This window comes from Serinus canaria, chromosome 8 (assembly GCF_022539315.1).
Source record: "Serinus canaria isolate serCan28SL12 chromosome 8, serCan2020, whole genome shotgun sequence".
NCBI lineage: Eukaryota > Metazoa > Chordata > Aves > Passeriformes > Fringillidae > Serinus > Serinus canaria.
The window spans coordinates 17,983,820-18,006,375 of NC_066322.1; the positions used below are offsets into that span (position 1 = coordinate 17,983,820).

Here is a 22,556-nt window from a genome sequence, read left to right on the forward strand (position 1 = left end):
TGAGTCATGTATTGCAAAACGTCACAAACCTGAACGCTGTTACAGGACAGCAGCAACTTGAAATCCAATTTGTTGGAAATATTAAAGGTAGCTTCATTTGCCAAAAATCCCCCAAATCTTTACTTTAAATCACTTTCCATTTACTGACACTAGATGCAAGACTTATGTACACAGACCAACCATGCTGAGAGAAGACCCTAAACATATGAAGTAACACAAGCATAAAGCAAAAATCACTATTAGAAAGGTAAATGCCATTATTTTTAGTTATTTGCAGCACTGGGAGTTGAAATGTTCAGAATAAGAGGTAAGAATACCTCTTCAAACAGTCAGTGCACATGAGATGAGCATCGTGAACGTAATTCATGCAAATTCAGTCATTCACACACATCCATAAATTTAAATGGATAACGGACACAGTCAAAGTAAATAGGTATTTATTTTTTCAAGTAGATTTATAGGGGGATTGTTGTTGTTTTTACTTTTTACTACACTGGTTCAAGTGTAAGAAGTTACTCTGAGATCAGGCAAATGAGATGAAGCACTATGTTTGCATCATTACATTTTACTAACCAATTTCAATTCCTTTAAAAGTGAAGCTTATATAATTTTCTGATTCACAGACAATACTATAAATAACATCTTCCTGATTATTTGGTGAGTTACTTTAGAAAACCTGTCTTCAATTCCACCACCTTTCTGCATAGTAAACACTCCCTTTCCCAGGCACTCTATCTGGCAGGACTTTGGAGTCCTGTACACAGGTACTCTGCAATGCAAGTAAGGATGGCAGAAAATTCATCTTCTGACTAAATTTAACCTCCTCTAATAAGTATTAAGTGCAAAAATATGATATTAAACAAAAAATACATCTTTATAACACATAAAGGACCAGACAGATTCTTACATTCTATTATCACATTCTATTATCAAAACCAAAATCACATAATTTTGGTGATAAAATCAGAGTACACAGGAACTACAAACATAAAAATCAAATTCAATTTAAAGCAAATACAGGTTTGTTCAGACACCGTTGTACAATTGGTTTAACACTTACAGAATTTAGATGAACAATATTTTCATTCACTCACAGTTTAGTATAAATATAAAGCAAGGCACCCCTTAAGCATTTTAAATAACAAATTAAACATTTACATTTTTTACTGTGCAGTCAGGCTTAACATTTATGCAGCTTCAAAACCAAAGTACAGCCTCAAGGGAAGCCTCTCCACTGACAAATTAATACCTTAGAGAATAGAGCTGAATGGTGGCAATGAACTCATTTGTTCCCCCAATAATGAAGAATGACTCTTTCTTTACCACATCTGTGACTGTTGCTATGGTGACCCAGACTTACCTCATTGCTTCTCGAAGTGCTCCTCGCTCACTAAGAGTCGTGTGCTTGATGTCATCAAAATTATTTTCCAGTTTCTCACAGTTCTGCAACAAATGGACATATCCATGTAAGGCTCTTAAACACTTCATTGTACATGTATTAACAGTATTCAGCATCACGCAAACAAAACTGATTTATATTATGTTACCTCAAATTATGCATTCTGTTTTAATTACATGGGAGTCATTAAAAAGACATTGAGAACTCAGAATTAAAGTAAACATGAATCTTATTATATGGTTGTCATGGAAATCATCTTATAAATTTTCCATAATGAAATTTATAGAATTTTTACTTTTTCTTCTTTATTTTTTTTTATTTATCTCTGTGTGGGGCTACAATGGTACTATAGCACAAAAACAGGAGAACAGAAACCTAAATGAGCATTTTTATTATTATTATAATAAAATTTATACATTTCATCCCAATAAAACAGGCAGTGTTGTTGGAACAAACCAGTCATATTTAATTCCTATTTAATTTTTAAAACATAACAGGAATTGAAAAGCTTAATTGTTTACAGACACCTCAACCACAATGTTTCTTCCAGATTAGAGCTCAACAATATTTCTAAAAGTAATACAAAACCAACAATTTTGTCACAATAAAGGAAGTAAAACTTTGATATATTCTGTAAATTATTACTAAATGTGTGACTGGTTCCATTACTTCAGAGCACTGATGCTTTTCTTCTGCTGCCACAAAGACAGTAAAATTGATTCAGAAGATGCTGGGAAGTGCAGTAATTTGTGTCTGTACAAAGTGAGTCTGAAATACCAGCGAACAAGAATTCTCTAATCATCTGCATCTTCCATAGGATTTTTATATTCTCTTGAGGCTTCATCAATAGAGGAGGCCTTTAGGTTACCCCAGTTCTACACAACAACTTTCTCCAATACCAAAAGTTACCTCTGGGAGGCATAATTTTGCCATATGGGTTTAAAAGAAACAAGTTGCAAGCAGAACAGTTCCTATTGCTAACAACCTCGAAGGCAGGATTGCCAGGCTCTGTACGTAGCCATAATTTTAAAGAAATTATGGGCACTATTATTTAATCATATTGCTTTCATAGTATTTAATAAGTAACTTAATTTTTAAGAACACATCTTAAAACTAGTTATAATAAATACAATAAGAATTATCTATTGTTTTTTTCTTATTTGCATTTATTCTTTATTTTTATAATTACATTCAATCTGAGGCTACAAAAGCATTACTGAAAAGGAAATTATTAGATTCTTATAAATGACCTAGCAACATATTTTTTCTTGTCCAATTAACATTTAAACTATCATTATTGTTAGATAAGATTATAGATCTTTAAATACAAAGTTTTAATGCTTTAACAATACATTTCTGAACAGAAAAATTAACAGAGCTACACATATTTGGATCTTTTGACTTTTTTTTCTCCTTTGTAAAAACTACGCATGCCTCAGTAAGTCTTGTCCCACAGTTAAAGTGATTTGTTGTTTCTTTATATTACAATCAGTTGCCCTTTGCATAGCAAAATCATACTCAGAGTCAAAGGGATTGCAAAAGAAATATGGAAGCTGTACAATGAAGTATTCCATTAATCAGATCAGCATACACTGACCTTCAGCTCCAAGCACATACAGGCATGTTAGTCATTTAAAATATATAAAAGAAATCCAAGTCATCAATATTAATTATTGAAGGATTCTCTATTCATCAATACTAAGACGCAAGTACCTGTGCAAGCAAAATTAAACCTCCCATCCCCCAGGAAAATAGAAGCCAGAGGAAACATTATTTGGAATATTGCTCCAAGAGCCAATGTTTTAACAATCCTGCGTCACCCAGCACCTCACAACAGGTTCAAAAAATCTGAGCATCCCACAATTTATTCTTGACCTTGTGATCCAAAGCATGTAGAAATTACAGACAATCCAAAGTACACAGATTTTTATCAAACACAGCTAACTCAACTCAAGACTGTATAAGTTAAAATAACTGGTCCTGTCCATGTAGAAAATGCTGAAATAAGTTCAGTTGCTATTTGCCTATATAGACCATACCGTGTTAACTGGCTGAAGGACAACAAAGGTGGTCCATATCTAAAGAAAATGTTGGGGTCACTTAGCCTTACACACAAAATACTCCATCTCAACTATACACCCAATATAAAAATGACCAGATATCCCAGGGAAAAAAAAGAATACAGACTCAAAGAATGGATGCTGTACTAATTAACTTGGCAAGAAGATGAACGTACTTCTACCATTTCTGAGAATTCTTTCTGGACAGTATTTTTCTCAGCTACTTTCAGCCAAATAGCTCTCATGCAAGGTACTGCAGCTGGAGAGCAAACCATAGAGTCATTAGAGAAAATGAGCTAAAAACTGAGCCAGAAGCAAACTCATGAAGGAGAATGATCTCACAGGACCATGTCATCAGTTACTGCAGTTGTACTGAACAGGAGAATAAGCAACTGCTGATCATACCCTCTGCTCTTCCACTCGTGCAAGCATGCTTGATTGCCTCAGAGGAAGGAGAAAAGGGTGTCTGAAATACCAAATATAAGCTCAGCTACAGGTGCATAGATGGCACTTCATGTGTCTGAGTGTCAGCTCACACACAATATTGTAGATCATCTGAAAGGATATCAGTTTCTGAGAAAAGCTTGAAATGAAATTGTAAGCATGAGAATACTCTGAAGAATATGTCTGGAAAATGAGGAAACTTCAGTAGACCATGACCAGGGTGAGTTTTACATTCTGAAGTATTAAATCACTAGCAAAAACTGAGCTCATTCTATTATCCATTCTACCAAATAATTCATATGTATAAACATATTGCATAGGACAGTGTATTTTGGCCCATAATACATCACAATACATTTAAGTCTAATAAGCAATTCAAGGTGTTTCATTTTGAGCAACAGCTAAAGTAAAAAAATCAAAATGCAAGCAATGAAAAAACTGCTTTTGGTGGCTCACTGCCAAATGATTTTTTGTGGGTATAGATACAGTCTGGAAGTTTTAACTCTCTGATTCAATAATTATATAGCAGTCTATCTGTTATCGCCCTTGGCAGATCTATAGTTCTGCACAATACTAAATTAAATATCACCCTCGAGAAGTTTGGGAGGAAGAATAAGTACAGAGTTGCAATTAGGGACATGGTCATCATCAGTCAAAATACCATTACATAGAAAAAAGCCACATAAGTCTAAACACTGCTTCTTATAGGATTCTAGGATAAATACTTGGAATTCTTTTTGTGAAAAAGCAAAAGCAGGAAGTATTTCTATTTTATCTACAAATAAATGGCTTATTTATCATATGAGATCTTAAGCTTCATGACAGCTAGTTAAAAATGGAGATGTGGACTGGATATTCACAACTATCTGTGGCATGACACACAGCAGACTGGTAAAATGAGAAAGATGAATAATGAGTGCATGAAGATGAGGAAGAAGGAAGATTAATGAACAAGTTGAAAAGCTTTTCCTCTCATAACCACAAAAGTATGACTTTTCCCTGCTACAATTTATTTCTGTTAATAAAATAAACTGCAAGCTTTAGGAGCAAACACTATGTGTTCACAATTCTGTATTTTCAGACATTTTAAGTGACAAGTCCAAAGTACTCTGACACTGGTTGAAGAAACCATCTAGCTCAAGCAAGAATAGAAATAAAGAAACCTTCAAGGTTTTAAATAAAAACCTAGGATGTTCTGGCAAAAGTGAAGTCACACTCTTTAACACCCATCTCTCAACATTCATCAGCTTAGCTTTCTTGCCTATGTTTTTGTCTTGGATGAAAAAGCCCTCTTTGTTGACTTATTGGAAAAGGAATTCTTCATTTGGCCCCTTGAATCAAATGAAGAACCTAGCAGAAGTAGCTCAGAAACCAACAGACTAGCACAGCAGTCTGCTGCCTGGTGTCACCACTGAGGATGTTCCCAAATGACAAAAGCACTGCTGCTTCTGCTCTGCCACAACAGGAGTAAGAGCCAGTCTTGGAAGACCATAACTCAAACTTGCCCATTCTGTGATACAGTAGGGCTAACTATGACCCCACTCCCATTGAAATCAACCATAAATCTTCCAAGCATCAAAACAAGAGTGGAATCACACTAGCCATATCCTGCTACTTTAAATCTATCCCAAAATACTTCACAGAAGACTTTCAAAATTACAGATAATTTCTCTATACACATTTTGAGATAGTTGAGAAATAAAAATCTTTTGTACTGACAACAGCGTAAGACCTATTCTAAGGCAGCCTGCACCACTGAAGTTGAGTAGATCTCTGACACACTGCCAAATCAAAAGCCCTACTTGAAAATCCATCTCTCTTCCATGAAAGAGGTTGTTAAGGTTAGTATTACGATTGTTGAATTCTCAGAATTCGTTGCTTCTGCATAGGTTTTAGAAAATTTTCTTAGAAAGCTTGAGTAAATCTCACACTTTTAATTTCAAACTTCCTGAGTATTAAACATAAGGAATGTACAGCAATTGAAAGACAGAACAGCTCTCACCTATTCAGTTCAAATTTGCTATTACTACTAATGCTAAAACAAATTCTTTTTTCCCATTTTCTTCTTTATAACCCATGAGAAAGGTTCCTAGAGTATTTTGTGTCAGTTTCCTACAGTTTATGCAGACAAATTTAATTTATTAATTTATTAAGTGTATTTGTACTTAAACTTCTGAGTCCTTAAAATGAGACAACCTGATCCAAACTCCGAAGGGTTTACTATCTCACTCTGATATTTTAACTCATGTTTAAGGAGGTAGGTTCCAACAAGAGATTACCAAAACTGTTGAGGACCTACAAAACCTACTGTAAATACCTACATCAGGACAGATTCAGCAGGAAGATTCCCAAATATTGGTCCAGTAAGTCCTTAAAACTTCAAATTCCACACGTGCTACAAGGGTGACCACATCAGCTAGGTCTTTTAAAAGTGCCAGCCATACTATGGAAGTGACCTCCTTTAACAAAATAGTAACAAAAAAGCTGAATATTTTCAGGGGACTGTGTAAAAAAGTGTAGAATGCTGATTTTCACATTGACCTTCTTATTGATAGATATGAAGTGTTAACACAAATATCACTTACTCCAGAAATGTGATTTATTTCATCAGCAGAAAACTTCAGAAATAACGAACTTGTGGTTTATAAACCTAAAGCAACACTATAATAGTAATCCAAACTGTAATATATTGCTGCAAGGATAATTATTAAGGGAAAACACAGCTGACATTTTCTGATTTATGCACACAATCAGAGATGGAGTCCAAGGACTGTGACATAATTATCTTCATGCTAACAATTTTTGTAAATCTCTTGACAGAATTTTAGCTAATTTTAAAATGCCTTCTGAAGATTAGCACTTAAAACTGTTGGGGAAAATAGCACAATTTATTAGCAAGGGTATAATTGTAAACCTTCCAAATACTCATTGTGAATATCATTTAGACAGTAACTCCTGCTTTAGCAGCTGGTATATAAGACTCCAGTTTATGGAATCTTGAAACAACAGAGAGAGTAGAATCTAATTAAACAGGATTACATGCCAAAGAAAAATATTAAAAACAGACTAATAGTCAATTGTTATGAATTTGAAATAGCACATCTTCTTTTGATGTGAACTGTGCTTTATTTCAATGAAACCTAAATATTCTTAGCAGACTTCTCTCTTGATTTGGAACAGACTGTCTTTCTACACTGAAACAACACAAAAAGCTAAATGATTCCATTGATCTTCTCTCAATGACTTAAGCTCCCATCTGCTATAGGGTAAAATGACTTACATATATTGCATTTATTCTAATGTTATTCAAGAGCCAATAGCTGTATTCCATACAGGAAGCCTCCTGAAACTGTCTTCATACTGAGCAACCAAACAAAACTGATGCCAGAGGGCCTTACCTTAAGAACAATCTCAAAAACTAAATACATAAAAGGACTGTTTGATCCTTTCTATAACATATTATCATCTTTGCAATGTCTGCTTACTAAATTCCTTCTTCCTATTTGCTGTGACTCATTCTCAAGGGGTTATTTTTCCAAAAAAGGGGGAAAAGAACAACTTTAAACAGCTCACTGACCATTTGTTCACAAAAGAAAAACAGATCCTTTTAAAAAAAATTTAAAATAGATACATATTCTTAATACCTGCAGAAAGTATATTGAGCCCTCAGGAATTTACATAACATTTGACTGCATGCCATTCATAATACATGAACATTTGTTATAGCATTTTTTTCATTACATGATACAGCCACATTGACCAGACAAGCTCTTAGAAAAGCATAGATATTAGTAGATCCAAAAAAGCAGAATTCCAACAGAAAACTAGCCTAAGTATCAGTAATCAAATAAGAATCAATAGAAAAATCATTACATAGAATTGTGGGAGGATTCAATCAATGCCTTATTAGCATAACCATGTTAATTTTCTCAGGATTTTTTCAGCAGTATATTAATTTAAGTCACTAAAAATAGCACACATGCAAACTCAAGAACAAATATCACATTTTCTCCACAAACAGGAATATATTGCTAATACAGAATTGATATCAGGAAATACTGATGCATGTGCTGTTTTCTGAAACTGCAAATGTGGAGTTTTGGTAATAATTATTATAGAAATACTACAGTTAAAGCAACTGTAAATTCTTAAATGAAAGCAGACAATTTTGGATTTTTTTAACTTTTCCCAGTTTAAAATATGGCACATTTAATCCCTTAGGACAGGTAATCACATAGAAGTTAATTACTTGTTAAACATAGTTAACACCGTAGTTTGCAATTTTACTGGGGCTGTGAAAGATGTTCAGTGCAGAAATGGCATTCTGCTAACTTCCTTTTCATGCTGTTTCACGCAGAAATTTCAAGTGGCAAATTTATCACAGCCTTCATGTTCACATAAGGGTATGGTATCTTGCTTGAATTCAACCTGCTGTTGTCAGAGCAGATGCAGACACCACGTGTTTTGGCAATGGATAACACATCAGATAGTAGCGATACACGGAGGGTGAGAAAAAACATTCTGAAAGGACCAAGCATGCAACACAAAAAATAGTAGACCAAGGAACTCAAAAGAATAAAGAGCTACAAAACATATGCAAAAAAACCAGAGGCACAGCTGGAAATAATAATGGAGCAGAGAACACAGGTGATGCCACTAACTAGATAGGACAATTTATAATGCTCCTTTCTCTTGTGACTCAGATTTAAAAGACAGTAAAAAAACGTTCAGGGAGGAAAAAAAAAAGGAAAACCTTTGCCTCCCACATTTCTCTTTCTCTTTGCAAAACAAATGTTAAACCTCATCAGCAGATGAATGAGAAGACTTGGCAACAAACTACTGGTCCTCCTGCATTTGAAGGGACAGTTGCAAGACTGCTTCCCTTTATGGGACAGGGTTCTGTGGCAGGGAACAAAACACATCATGAATATCAAAAGCTTAATCTAAATACTGTTTCTTTTTTAATGTGGTTGTAGTCTTGCTTTTACCTCTTGGAGAGCCTGGTATTCTCAACATGAATTTGCAATCTAATTCTTTAAGAGCATTAAGTTTAAATAAAGAGACACAGGCTCTTCACAGAATTTCTAAATATACTATTTCTACTTGATTGGGAAAATTTAACTAATGACTAAGAAAAAAAAATCCCAAATACTATACTCCCTTCCCCTCCTATTACTTTCACATACCTCGACCCTGCTTGCTCTTCCCCTGGGATTCGTTACTCTGCTTAGGTAAATATTCCCTTGACTCATTGAGATTAAATAAAATGAGACTATGCAGGTAAAGACCAGACTCATATTGAGAATTAACATTTACAGAGCTCATAACCTGGGAAAAAAGGAAGAATCTTTAAAATGTAGGTAGAACTGTACTCCTACGGAATAGATTATGTTCCTGACCTTCAACAAAGACTATAAGGAAAAACATACCCAAAAGTCCTTGCTCTTTTAGAACCCAAATGATGAAGAATTTAAGGAATTAACCCCAAATATCTGAGAGAACTAACTTAGAGGATACCTCTTATTTTTTATGCATAGCTAAAGAATTATCAAATATGAAAGTTTTTTAAAAATAAATTTACAATTAAATGCTTAAACACCATCCTGAAACAGTATGGTCCTGCCTTATGTAGTGGAATAAAAGCAAATTATATGTAACAAGCTTGCTTCCTCAGCCCAGGATGCCACCTCTCATCTCCTACATGACACAGTTTATTGTCCAACAGCAGTATTGTTCAGACAGGCCACAACAAAACATTTTCTTTCATTGTGCTGTTGCCTCAATATTTAAAAAAAGTAAATAAAATATTTCCCAACCAGTTCTGCAGAAGCTAATCTGCTTCAGCTATTTCTCATGATTTCGCATAAGATTCTTGCCAAAAAAAAAAACTGGGTTTGGGAGGGGTAGAGTTAATCTTCTTCATAGCAGCTGCTCTGGGGCTGTGTTTTGGGTTTGTGCTGAAAACAGTGTTGATAACACAGGGATGTTTTAGCTATTGCTGAGCAGCACTTACTCAGCATCAAGACCCCAAGCAAGGAGGCTGGAGTGGGACAAGGATTTGGGAGGGGACACAGTAGACCCAACTGACCACAAGCACATACCAGGCCATATGAAGTCATGCTCAGCACATGAAGCTGGGGGAAGAAGGAGGGAGGTCCAGAGAGGCTACTCTCTGCAATATGGTTTAGTGGGCATGGCAGTATGTAGCTGAAGGTTGGAGTTGATCATCTTGGAGGTCTTTTCCAACTTTAATTAGATTCTGTGATGGTGTTTGTCCCCATCACGTGCAATGGAGCCTGGATTTCCTGGAGGTGTCTGAACACCTGCCTGCCACAGGAAGCACTGAATGAATTCCTTGCTTTGCTTGTATGTGCAGCTTTTGCTTTACCTACTAAATGGACTGTCTCAACCCAGAAGTTTTCTCACTTTTACCCTTCTGATTGTCTCCCCCATCCCACTGGGGGGTGAGCAAGTGGCTGTGGTGCTTATTTTCCAACTGGGGTTAAACCACAATAGCGAGGTCATAGCAAGGTCCTTGTCTCCAAATCTTACAGATCACATCTTAGATTGTGTCTTCCTACCACCAGTTATAGAAACACATGCACCACCCCCTTTCCACAGGCTACTTCTTAAATTGTGTGCTCCTAATTTTCTCCAGCAGCTAAAAGACTTCCATAAAATAGTATTTAAGATGAGTTTATAGAAGAGAAATCACAGCCATTTTTTTTTTTCCTGAAGCTATGTGATTTTTCAACTTACTTATGTATCTTCTGGAAGGTCTCCTGTCACCTAGAGTTACTTTGGAGTTAACATACGAGTTAACATACAGTTAAAAACGTAAGAACTGAGGTAACATTTTGTTAGGTGTTTGCATACAGTGTCCATAGCTCACAAATGAACTTCATATTTTATTACTATTATTTAATAATTATTTAATTATCTGTCTGATAGAAGGAGAAGGAAAAATCCCATTCTCTGTCTGCTTGGCTTAGGAGAAGAAAACAGCAACATGTGAAATACTTCACTGTTGTGACCGAAACAATTCCACAAGAAATATTACTAAGACATCATCAGGTATCTGACCAGGTGAATTATCCAGAGAAGAGTATATACACTTATATTCTGGGTTACTGTGTTACCTAAAATTACCATCAGTATCACATTGCTACTTAAGCAGCAATTAAACAAAGCAATGAAAATATGAAACTGAGACTAAATTTCCTCAGAGGAATAATTTGAAATATTCAATTCACTTGAGAAGTGTCCATCCAAGTCAAAGAAATAAGTACTAGAAAAAAGGCTGCAGACAGTAAAATACAACCCTTATATCAAGACTTTGGTGCATTTGTGTTACATACTGGCATTGTGTTTCAGATTTTCCATCACTATCATAGCTTATGAAAACCTGAATAATAATAATAATAATAAATTTACAAAGTATGGACACCATATGCAAATACCCAACAAAATGTTACCTCAGGTCTTATGTTTTTAACTATATGTTAACTCAGAAGTAACTGTAGGTGACAGGAGACATGCCATGAGAAGATACAAAAGTGGGTTGACAAATCACGTATCTTCAGAAAAAAAAAAACAGGCTGGAATTTTTGTACTATTTCCATTTTCTTTGATTTACAAAAGACATGTACTGAGATGTCCAGAAAAGCCAAGTATTTAAGCACGTTTTATATTCATTGCCATCTAAAATAGCTAAATCAGCTAAAATCAGCTAAATCTTTTTGTTTTCAAAATACCATACAGAAAAAAGACTGTGCAGAAACTACTATAATTACATGCATCCCTTACTTTACTTAGCAATGACTGGTATCTCAAACCTTACTGCAAAACATACAGTAAGACAGCGACCTCAGTCTCTTTAATATACACAGACTCAGGAAAAACAAATGGAAGTGCAAAATAAAAAAAGGAAAGCATGAATAAGAATGCAGAAAGACTCACAAAGCTGTTTAATAGTGAACATAACTACTTATTTTTAAATATCATGCATCAAGCCAAGTTAGTCAAAACAAAACCTTCCACTCACTGCTAAGGCAGAAGATTAGTCTTGGTGGGGATGGTGTGGGAAAGAAATAACCAAGTAGGACACTACATTTAAAATGCTTTTTCCCTCTCAAAAAAAATTCAGAAAAATCAGAGCTATGAGGCTATTACAATGGTTGCAGATCCCATGAAGTTTTCACCATCTGTTGTGCCATCTATTTACAGACATACAGGCATAATCAAAAATTAGGGAAAACTGCTCAAATAAGTGCAATATTCTTTGAAGATACCATGCATGTTTAACAAGCTTTAGAATCTTCCAAAAGAAATTTAAGAAAATAGGTGGTATTAATTTATTTTCTGTAAAAATTACGTTAGAATTATTAGAAAAATAACTTTCCTATACAGAGAAATGAACAGGGCTTATGTAAAGCTACAGCAAGGCATTCAAAAGAGCATTAAGAGAATGCTGATGTAATGCTGCTTGTTTATTCACATGTACCTTGAGAACAGCATCCAGGATAAATATATTGCCTCAGGTCTCAGTTCCATTTACCATGTTAGAGAGAAGAGCCCTAACTACTCAATACCTCACTATGGCACTATGCACTCTTTTGGTTCTCTATCTCATTTGCTGTCCTCTTTGTAAGCTTTTTACTTCTTTGGAAGCTTTCATGACTCAGTCTGAATAGTTTTCTTCTCCCAAAACCTTCTGGCCTGTCTTCAGACAGATCAGGCAGCAGTATTCCCCTTCTTATTAGTCTCTGAAAAATGGCTATGTTCAAGCTGAAGTGAACAATATGAACATGCCCCAAAGCACCAGCCAAGCCCCTTCCCACAATTCCCATGCAATTAGGTCCATATGGAGCCAAGATACATCAGAAGAGAACTGCAATGCAAGACTCCTAGATTTGAATCTGGCTTAGCACTGTTTGGAGGAGACTAATTCAGGTCCCACAAACAGTGCTCAAGACATTTGGGCCAGGTAGCACAGTTCCTGGGCTAATTAAATGGGTCTCTCAGCCAGGCTAGCACTGGCACAGAATTTTCCTCACATTGCTATGCTATTCAAATCTATAAATGGCCCCAAGCATTGCAGGTGAAGGCCTTTTAGTTCCCTGAACACTGCATAGGACAGACCTGCCCTGCTTATCGTGTTTAACTCAGAGAGTATGAACAACCTACTCCCTCTGCACAACCAGTGCTTGACCTAACACCCTTGGTATAATCATCCACATTTTTTCAATAAAATGCAATAACCTAGTTTTGAAAATGCTATTTCCAAACAGACAGATTGAATAATTTCTAAATAACACTGAAACTCTTACTTTAAATTATTTTTCCTCTCTGGGAAACATATTGGACTTATTAATCAGTCCCCAGCTCCTGAGTGTCACTGCTACTATTGCATATGTGCAAACAGAGTAATAGGAATGAACAGGATGATGCAAATCAAAAAGAAACAAAAATCATCATTCTTTTAACATCATTACCAAATTCCTCCCTTTTCTTCTTGAAGTCATTTTTATCTCTGATTTTTAAGTCTTATTCCTACGCAGTAAGCTCCCTCTTCCCCTTGTGTATAAACCGTTTGAGCTTTCAATTTTTAATATTTCTTCAATAGTGCCCTATCTTTTCTATTCTCTTTTTTTCATAACTTTGGTTTTTTTCTCTCCTGCTCTTATTTCCTCATGCCTGTTTACTTTTTCTCTCCAGTCCTTACTAATTATTTCAGGTCTCTTGGTCGTTTAATTATGTGTCATGGCTTTTCCTTTCTTACATTTTTTTATTGCATTCCTTTATTCCACTCCTGCAGCTCTCTGATTTCTATGTGCTTGCTTAACTATTACCCAAATGGCTCCAAGCAGGACACACTCAAACTGAAGAATAAATAAATTAAAAGAAAAATACTATCTGTGGCCATGCGGTGTTGCCTAGCAACGCCCTGTACCTCTCCACAGCTTTTCTAGAGCCCTGGTGGCAACAGAGCTTTTCAGACTTATTGCTACAAATATATGCAAGATCCTTCTCACATTGTTTGGCCATTCACTGAAAAATAAATGCAGAGGAAAACAAATGAAAAAGAAAAACTCCAGAGAAAACATCAGCAACAGCACAAGAAATGGCCACCTACTCTGATGCACACTGCCCTCTTGTCTCTAATGGACTCTGTAAAACACGTGCAACTTTAAGGTTATTGCTGTTCACCAATACTACTACTGTTACAATCTTTGAGAAACAGAATGTAAACAAGATTTCTTATGCAATTAAAATGTGTTCAATTCAACCAAGTCTTATATAGTTACTATGGTTGCAATAGTGGCTGAGATTCACTGGCCTCTTCTGAAAGCTTTACACTAAAAAGGAAAGACGGCCTGCAGATTGTAGAGGGTATGAAAAATGGTCCAAGCATTGTCAAAAATGAAGTGGAATTATAAGGAAATGAAAGCTTGTCCCCAAAAACTGTAGGATTCAATATTAAAAGATTTTCAGTATGTATTACTTCTAATTATTTCAGATGTGACAGCAGTGAAAGGAAAGGGAATTCTCCACCTAGCACTTCTCTTTAAAATGCAAGTTTATGGGCTGTCTTCAAAAGTCAGAAACAAATGCTCATTAAGTCCAAACTACTGAAAGTATTGATGATTCAGCATGAGCTACACTGAGTTACAAAGATACTAAATCAGCTTCACCAACAGTCCTTTTTCTTTTTTCCCCAGCAGTGAAAGGCTTCTTTCACCAACCACCTCTGAGAAAGAAAGTGGATAAAATGTCACTTATGCAAGGGACTAAAACTTTAAGGATAGTTGGAGTCTTAGAAGGGGAGTCAAAAACTAGAAATGTTAAAACAAAAGATAACTACATCATTTAGCTAAGGACAAACCTACAATAAAGTCCCACAAAATGCTGAAAATGTTAACATTGTATTTCTGAAGGGTATCAAAAGTCAGCATTCTTGCTTGGAAATTTTATATATAGCTAAATCAGCCTGAAAGCAATTTCATGTCTGCATAGCACTTGCATCAGTAGCAAGTGAAAAGAAAGCAGATCAGAGAGCACATACCTTAAAAATATATTTAACAGCAATAATCTACATTTATCAGCTACAACTTGTTACTTAGTAAAGACAGGCTGCAAATGATCCACCCAAATAAACAAAGGACAGAAACTAACATTCAGGTACACAATTAACCTCATTCCCCAAGTAATGTTTGTAAAAATAGAAGGCTGAAGAAAGGCACATAGAGTTGGCTAGAGAACACAGAAGAACCCATAGATCATACAGTCCATAAAAGAAACACAGGCATTGCACAGTCAGGCACTTATATTTAAAATGCCTAAAAAAGGTTTCAAAACTTTATTTGGCTCCTGCACATACATGCAGCAAACCCAGTTTTAATTACACAGTCAGATGCTATTTTACATAGAAGTGTTTCATGACTCAGAAAACAACAGAGAGGGCAAACCTAATCATTAGCCTTTCAACATTTGGGCTCAAGGTGTAGCCTTGTTTACTGGCCACTAACCAGATCCTTACTTGAAGGCAGACACATTTTTCCCCATGAGCATTTCAATGACGCTCACTATGTATCTGATGTGATTCAAATGCAATTTATTCTACATAACCCCCACAGTCCAAAACATTAAAGCATACAGGAGACTAGAAGTGACAGCTAAGACAATCACAAGTAACCTCTTGCTTTCACATTCAGTTTACATTCAGATTTTCTTACCCAGTTCATGGAGCCATCACCCTCTGATCAGCTGGTATTTCTAAATCCTCTTCTTGCTAAATTCCAGATATTATGCTCCTAGTCATTCTCATCCTCAGCCCTTGGCTATACAGCCTCCTAATTGTACTCTTAAATTTATTCTTATCTTTTTTATTCTAAATTTCAGTGTCACACGGTTCTTTATGATGTTCTAGCTCCTTCTGTATTGACAGCGCCTGTCGACTTTCTTGTAACATGCTCCTAATATTTATGTCAAGCTCATTAATGAAAATATTAAATGTTATGAATCTGAAGACTGATTCTTCAAAAAGCTCTGCTAAAAGCCCAGCAGATCTTGTTTAAACACTTCTCACTCTCATTTCCCCTCTAGCCAGTTCGTTATCCATGCTACTATTCTAATCTAAGCAGATGACACTTCATTATTAATTGACAAAAATAAAAACTCAAAACCCTTGTTAGTGTGGCACAATTTATCCCTAAGAATAGAGCCTAATATGCCTTATTCTATCTTCCATTTTCCTTAATGCATTTAATAAATCTCTACTTCAAATTTTGTTTTCAAAGTTTTGCATGCTGCCAATATGAGACCAACAGAGCGAGAGTTGCCCATCAGTTCTCTGTCTCTTAACACACACAAACTGCACTGCCTATTCTTTAATCAAGGACTTGCTCTACTACAAAGCTTGGCATTCCACGTCAATTGTTCTGCGATACTTTTATGGATGTTGTTCTGTTCCTTTGACTTCAAACATAAAACACTCCAAGTTCTCCTTCTGGCCTGTCTGGTGTAAGTTCCACTTCTGCACTTTTCTGCCCATTTAGCCACCTCTTGCTTCATTCCCATCTTACTGAAAGTAGGACAACAATTTACAAAGACTTCAGACAACACCTAAGATGCTTAATCCTATCTTCACACTGACTTTGCTTGTTCTTTTATTTCTTTTAGTTTAAACAGCTTAAGAAAATATTCTACTATTTGTTTTATATAGCTGAATAACCTTTTACTATTTGTTTTAATTTCTTTCACCCAGAGTGACTCAACTTGACTTTTGAAAGTTCTCATTTTTTTCTCCGTATTTCCTGCTTTGCCAATCAATCCCATTTTTTTGAACTCCCTCCGGGCAATCCTCATAAAACTTTTTGAAGTTGTTCTACAGTTCAGTGTGAAATTATTCTTGACAAATTTGGATTCAAATTCCAAATAAATTTTGTATATTTTGAATACTAATAATCTTAAAATTAATGTCTTTGAATTGTTTACCTTATTCTATACTATTTATATTGAACTTTAAAACAAAAATATTGATGAAAATTATAATCTGTATTTATTCTGACTTCATTCACTTGCTAAAGGGATAAAGTCCATTCAGATTCATACCAGAATTGATAAGATTGGTATGAGTCGATACTGATTTTAAAATTCTGTATTAGTGTTCCTGATTAAATGACTGTTACTAACAAAGTTTGTCAGTTATCACATCAAATATGCTACCATTATTAGGATCTCTGCTTTACAGGTTGCATTTAAAAAGTCAAAGCATCTTACAATCAATGACTTACCTCTGTAATAGATTCCAATCAATTCCAAGTGCAGAAAGTAGTGAGGGTAAAAGAATGAGGATGGTGAACTTCAGAAAATATAATTTCTGGTATGTATCCTAAGAGTTTTACTGATCAGTAAAAGAAAGCAGGAGAAAGGGCAAACCCTACAGAAATTCACAAGGGGGAACTATTCCTAAGCAAAGCAAATAAAAAGAAAAAAATAAAACAAACAAAAACATAACCCCACAAAACCACAAACAAAACAAAACAAACAGGAAATAAACAAAACAAAAACTCACCCGAAAGAGGGTTCTTAGCACACCTTTATGATCATACCATGCCTCCCCCCACAGTGGCCTGGAAATCAAAATCATAAAAGCAGGGAAACTGACACATATCTAGAGTAGATAAATTTCTAAGTATAAATGAACTCCATAAACACTGTGGGAATAAAACCAGAAAGTTAAGCAAACTTAAGTTAAAAAGGAAGAGGAGAAAACTGTAAAATGATAGTAAGAAAACTGTTCTATATACATGAGAAGCGGGAAGAAAATGAAGAGAAGTATAGATTATGCACAACAGAGCAAATAAGTGATGCAGAATCAACAGCCCTCCCTGTCCTCTTCACGAAGACAGCACAGTATAGCCATAACTACAACTAAAAAAATATATTTGCAGCAAGAACATGGGATTGCAGGCTTGAGCACAGAAAAAAAGAATAATTTATTCTTTTTAATCTGACTGATTCAGCTCATTTGTCACTGAGTCATCGAGGAACTAACTAACTAACTGAAGCAATGCATGGAGCACTATCAATTGCACCCACTAGAAGGCTTGTGGTTCCAAAGGTCAGAAGAGACAGACATAATGCTTCCCTTTACAGAGGGGGAGGGGAAACAAACAAAAAAAAAAAAAAAAAAAAAAAAAAAAAAAAAAGGGTGAAAACAGAAATCATAACCCCAGGCAGAGAAAATGGACCACATATATTAAAACTTACATTGTGATATAAAAAGCGCCAACACGGTCATGTAAAACTGGCCAAGAATAACTGGCAGAGTAGATGTGGCACATCTGGAATAAACTTTTTTCCCCCCTAATTATGCCACAGCCCATTTTCATAAGCCAACTAAAAATGTAGACTAGACTAAAATAATATCCACTGAGCGTGTAACTTACTGAGAAACAACTAGGATCCTTTCTATCACCAAAAATAACCCGAATCAAGATGATTCATGACTCACCCAAGTCCTCAGTGACTTGGTTAATTGGAAAAAATTAATGTACTAATGGTTTCTACTGTCATAATGTTGGTGGAATAAGGGAAACAGGGAACAAAGAAATACTAAACATTTCAAAAGACAAGAAGAGAATTTCAAAATCAAACCAAACTAATAGGTGAGAATTTGGGCCATAAAAACAAGATAATCCAACACTCTCACAGCAGGAACAGCACATGTCTGATGGTCATCACTAGAGAAGAGGGAAGTCTAGTACAGCAAAGAGTAATCTTGGTTTCAGCATAGGCAATAGCTTACAAAAGCAAAAAAAAAAAAAACAAGGTGGGAGTAGAAGGTCTGAAGAAAGATTAGCTAGTCTTGATATCTTGCTCTGTTTTCCAAAAAAAAAAAAAAAACCCAGCATAAGGAGGCATCTTTACCTCCATCCAGTAACCACAGGAAAGTATACAGAATTCTACATCTGAAAGAATACAATACTAAGCAGAAGTTGAAAGTTGACAGTGAAGATGGTTTCTGATCCTATCCCTACTCTGATTTGCTCAGCTTTAATGAAAGGGAATGAACTCAATTTACCTAGAATTCAGCACTTAAAGCAAATAAGCATTTTTCAATTTGTCATATAATTCAGTGCAAAGATAAACAATTTGCAACTCTGAAACACTTCCATTTTGAAATGGCTAAGATCAGAAATATACCTGGAACTAAATGCTGCTCACTAAACGGTGAATGCTTCTCTATAGAAGAGGAATAATCCAACATCAAATGAGAGGAACACCAAACCTGAAGAACTCTGAACAGCAGCAGTTAAAAGGTTGGAGGTGGTTTTGCAGAGGACTCCAGAAGAGCCATGGGGTGAGAAGGAATCTTTTGCGCAGTACTAAGAAAGCATTTGGCACAACTTGCAATCACCTGGAATTTGCTATTTAATACACAGAAAATGTGCATAAAACTACTAATTTGTTGCATCAGGCAAGTTAGAAGCTACTGAGATATTCTAATGAAAACACCTTAAGATATTGAAACTAATATAAACCATACTATTCAAGGAAATTCATAATATGCATGTCTTAGACCCAGTATATGAGATATCATATATAAACATGTAAACCACTTTATTCCAGTGAAAGAGTTATAAATGCCAGCATATGCTATCGATAAGAGAAAATGCAGAGTAATTAGTTAATCTAAAAAATGCATGAGTAGGAATTTGACTGCTAAATGATTAAACTGGTACATTTTAAAATGCGTATTAATATTTAATTATTGACACTATGAGAAAAGAGAAAATCTCTTGATGTTACTTCTCAGCTCTTTCTGATACTCAGCAACACATGTATTATTCATATGAATAGTTTGTGCATATACAGTCAATCACTAGTTAAATAAAAGAATCATTCTCAAATTCCCTAATCACCTCAATAGATCCTAACGCAATATTTTCCACATTTGGGAATCAGAGCGTTTTATTTAAGAAATCAGTCTGGCCATGATGAATACAGCGCAGCTCGAGCAGACATCGGTTCAAAGAATCAGATGTCAAAGTGCTCCCTCTAATGTCCCTTAATCATCACACCAATTAGTGGTTGAATAGTGATGTGATTAAAGAGACTGCTGCTATCCTATACCTATTCAGACTAGTAGAATTCTACATATGTTCTACCAATTAATGTTTGAATAGAGCAGCGATTAGAGAGACATCTGCCATTGTATACCCATTCAGAAAAGAGCTAAACTTGCATATTCATATGCAATGAAGACAAAAATAAATATTTGCAAAGGTAAACTATACGTTTAGATTATAAATATAATTGAGTTGATTTCCTTTAATGAGTGTTCTCTATTTTACAATATTTGGGATTATTTTTTATTTATAAATATAGAATCTTTCATCAATACATGTCTAGAAATAGACAAATTATTCACTGAAAAAGCATTTATTCACTAAGGTTCTTGGTTTCAGGCCTTCAGTGTATGGGGTTTTATATCTATTTGTTTGCAATTTGCACTATTTCTGCTTCAATCCATCAGTTATTTGTGAAATGCTAACTTGATTATTCTGTAAGCATGATACATTATTTGGGACAAAAATCATGTGAACTTTTCCCACCTCGCTGGAAGGCAACACTTAGAGTAACACACTGATTATAGCTGAGAATGATCTCAGCTGTAATCTTGTTTACAGATTTTTCAATGGAAGCCTGGACACTGGTACATCAAGAGGTACTTACATATCTTTTTTAAAGAATTTCTTTATACAGGCATTTATATATAGCAGTGACAGCCACAGAAATACAATCATAGTGAAAAGTAGTTAGAAGTTTTAGCAAGCTCTTATTACTACTGTTTTAAGGGAGTACCCTTGTCCTCTGAACTTAAAGAGCAACATGAGCTGTTATATCTTGCATTGAATTGCAGATCTCATGCTCCATCATTAGCACAAAATGATCTGGTAGTTGCAACTTAATGTTGCACAAAAAAAGACAAGGTGAAGAATTTGGTTTTCTCTAATGGCTGTAAAGAATTAGAGTAGAGTTAAAGTCTCTTTCCCAAAGTGAGACCTTGCCAAAAAGAAAAAAAAAAAGAAGAAAAAAACCCCAAAACCAAAAAGAGGTGAGCATCAAAATTATTTTGTTCATGGAAGAGAGGCTCTTTTTGCACAATACTGATCAGGCTTAGCACATGTAAGGACAAAGAACAATGCTAATACTGCCAGAAAATCAATACTGTTACAGGCTATGGCAATTAGCTACAAACCAATTTAAACCCCATTTCCTTTTCACCTTCTTGTAGTGTTGAAATACTTCCAGCATTTCCATCTGGAGCAAATCCTACAATTATTTCTACATGCAGAAACTGAAGCAAGTCTGAATACATAGGTGAATCTATACAAACTTCTCACCTCTCCTTAGTAGGTATCTACAAGATTTCATTACCAAAAAGAAGCCTGGACTAGGGTATCTCACTGAATTCTCCAGTGACAAGTCAAGTTATAAAACTTGTGGAGGTGAATTTCATTTAAATTACAAACCTGCACATGTACAAGGTAGAACAAAACTTGTCCATAATATTCAGAAACCCTATTCATAAAGCAAGGAAATCAGTGTGCTGGGTGCAATGTAAATGCACATAATGTGTGCCCCCTAGTTGGTGACCAAAATGTTGGTAACCACAAAATACACACAGAAATGGAATTATAAAGAGTCAGAAACCACAAACAAAAATATTTATCCAAAGTCTAAACAACCCTGAACTACTTAGGAAAGACCTGAAATCAAAGCAAATCCTCCCAGTTTCACAGTTGATCCCTTTGCTTTTGTTCTATCTGTAAACTGATGATCTAATGTGACCTAAATTTTGTACCCTTTTTTAATGCTTACTACTAGAACAGCTATTTCAAAACTCTTTTACTTTTATTTTTTTCTGGACAACAGAAATCTTTGTTCCCCCAGATAACTAGAGGCATGTGTTTATACCCCTTTTCAGCATGACTCATAAGAAAAAGGAGTGTTAATGCTTAGGTCTAACACTGTTACTGAGGGTGACACAGGAATAAAGAGTTTTCCTACTCTGATACATATATCTGAGTTAAAATTTCTGAAGGAAAGCTGACTAATCTTGCACCTAAAATTATAAATAATTTTTAGAGCAACACTTGGTTGCCTACATAGTAAATAAACAATAGTACTCACTGAAGGCATAATTGAACCTTCCCTTACAAGGATACTTTTCCAGTGCTGAGGAAAGATATTGACATCCTTTTTCCACTTCAGAACTCATTAAATGGGCAACCCAAAGAGTCTCAGAGCAGGCTAGGAGTTAAAATTTTACTTGAGTAATTATTCTGAAGAAATATGTAAGTCTGCCATCTGGAAGACTATTAGACATTACAAAGTCACTGTGTGCATGCCTCAGCAGATGTAGCTTTTGTTCAGAGTTTTGAGGGCTGTTAATTTAATTAGTTTTGTATTTTCATACTCCCTCCTTCCTTTCAACAGTAGTTCTGCAAAGGCAGCATCAGAACAGCTTTAAAAGAATCCAAAGCTAAAAGCCAAAATCAGATTTTAGGGAAATGGAAACAAATAAAGTTCATACGGACTTCAAATGGAGCTTGATCTATTCATTAGCAGGCCTAAACATT

At 35.3% G+C, this 22,556-nt stretch overlaps 1 protein-coding gene across 1 annotated transcript in view; it reads right to left on the reverse strand.

The window, feature by feature from the left end:
* The window catches only part of DPYD (dihydropyrimidine dehydrogenase), a 334,630-nt gene that overhangs the window by 288,210 nt on the left and 23,864 nt on the right, over positions 1 to 22,556 (reverse strand). The window contains exon 3 of the mRNA XM_050977198.1: positions 1,361 to 1,443. Within this exon, the coding sequence (XP_050833155.1) occupies positions 1,361 to 1,443 (83 nt within the window). The remainder of the gene's footprint in view (positions 1 to 1,360; positions 1,444 to 22,556) is intronic.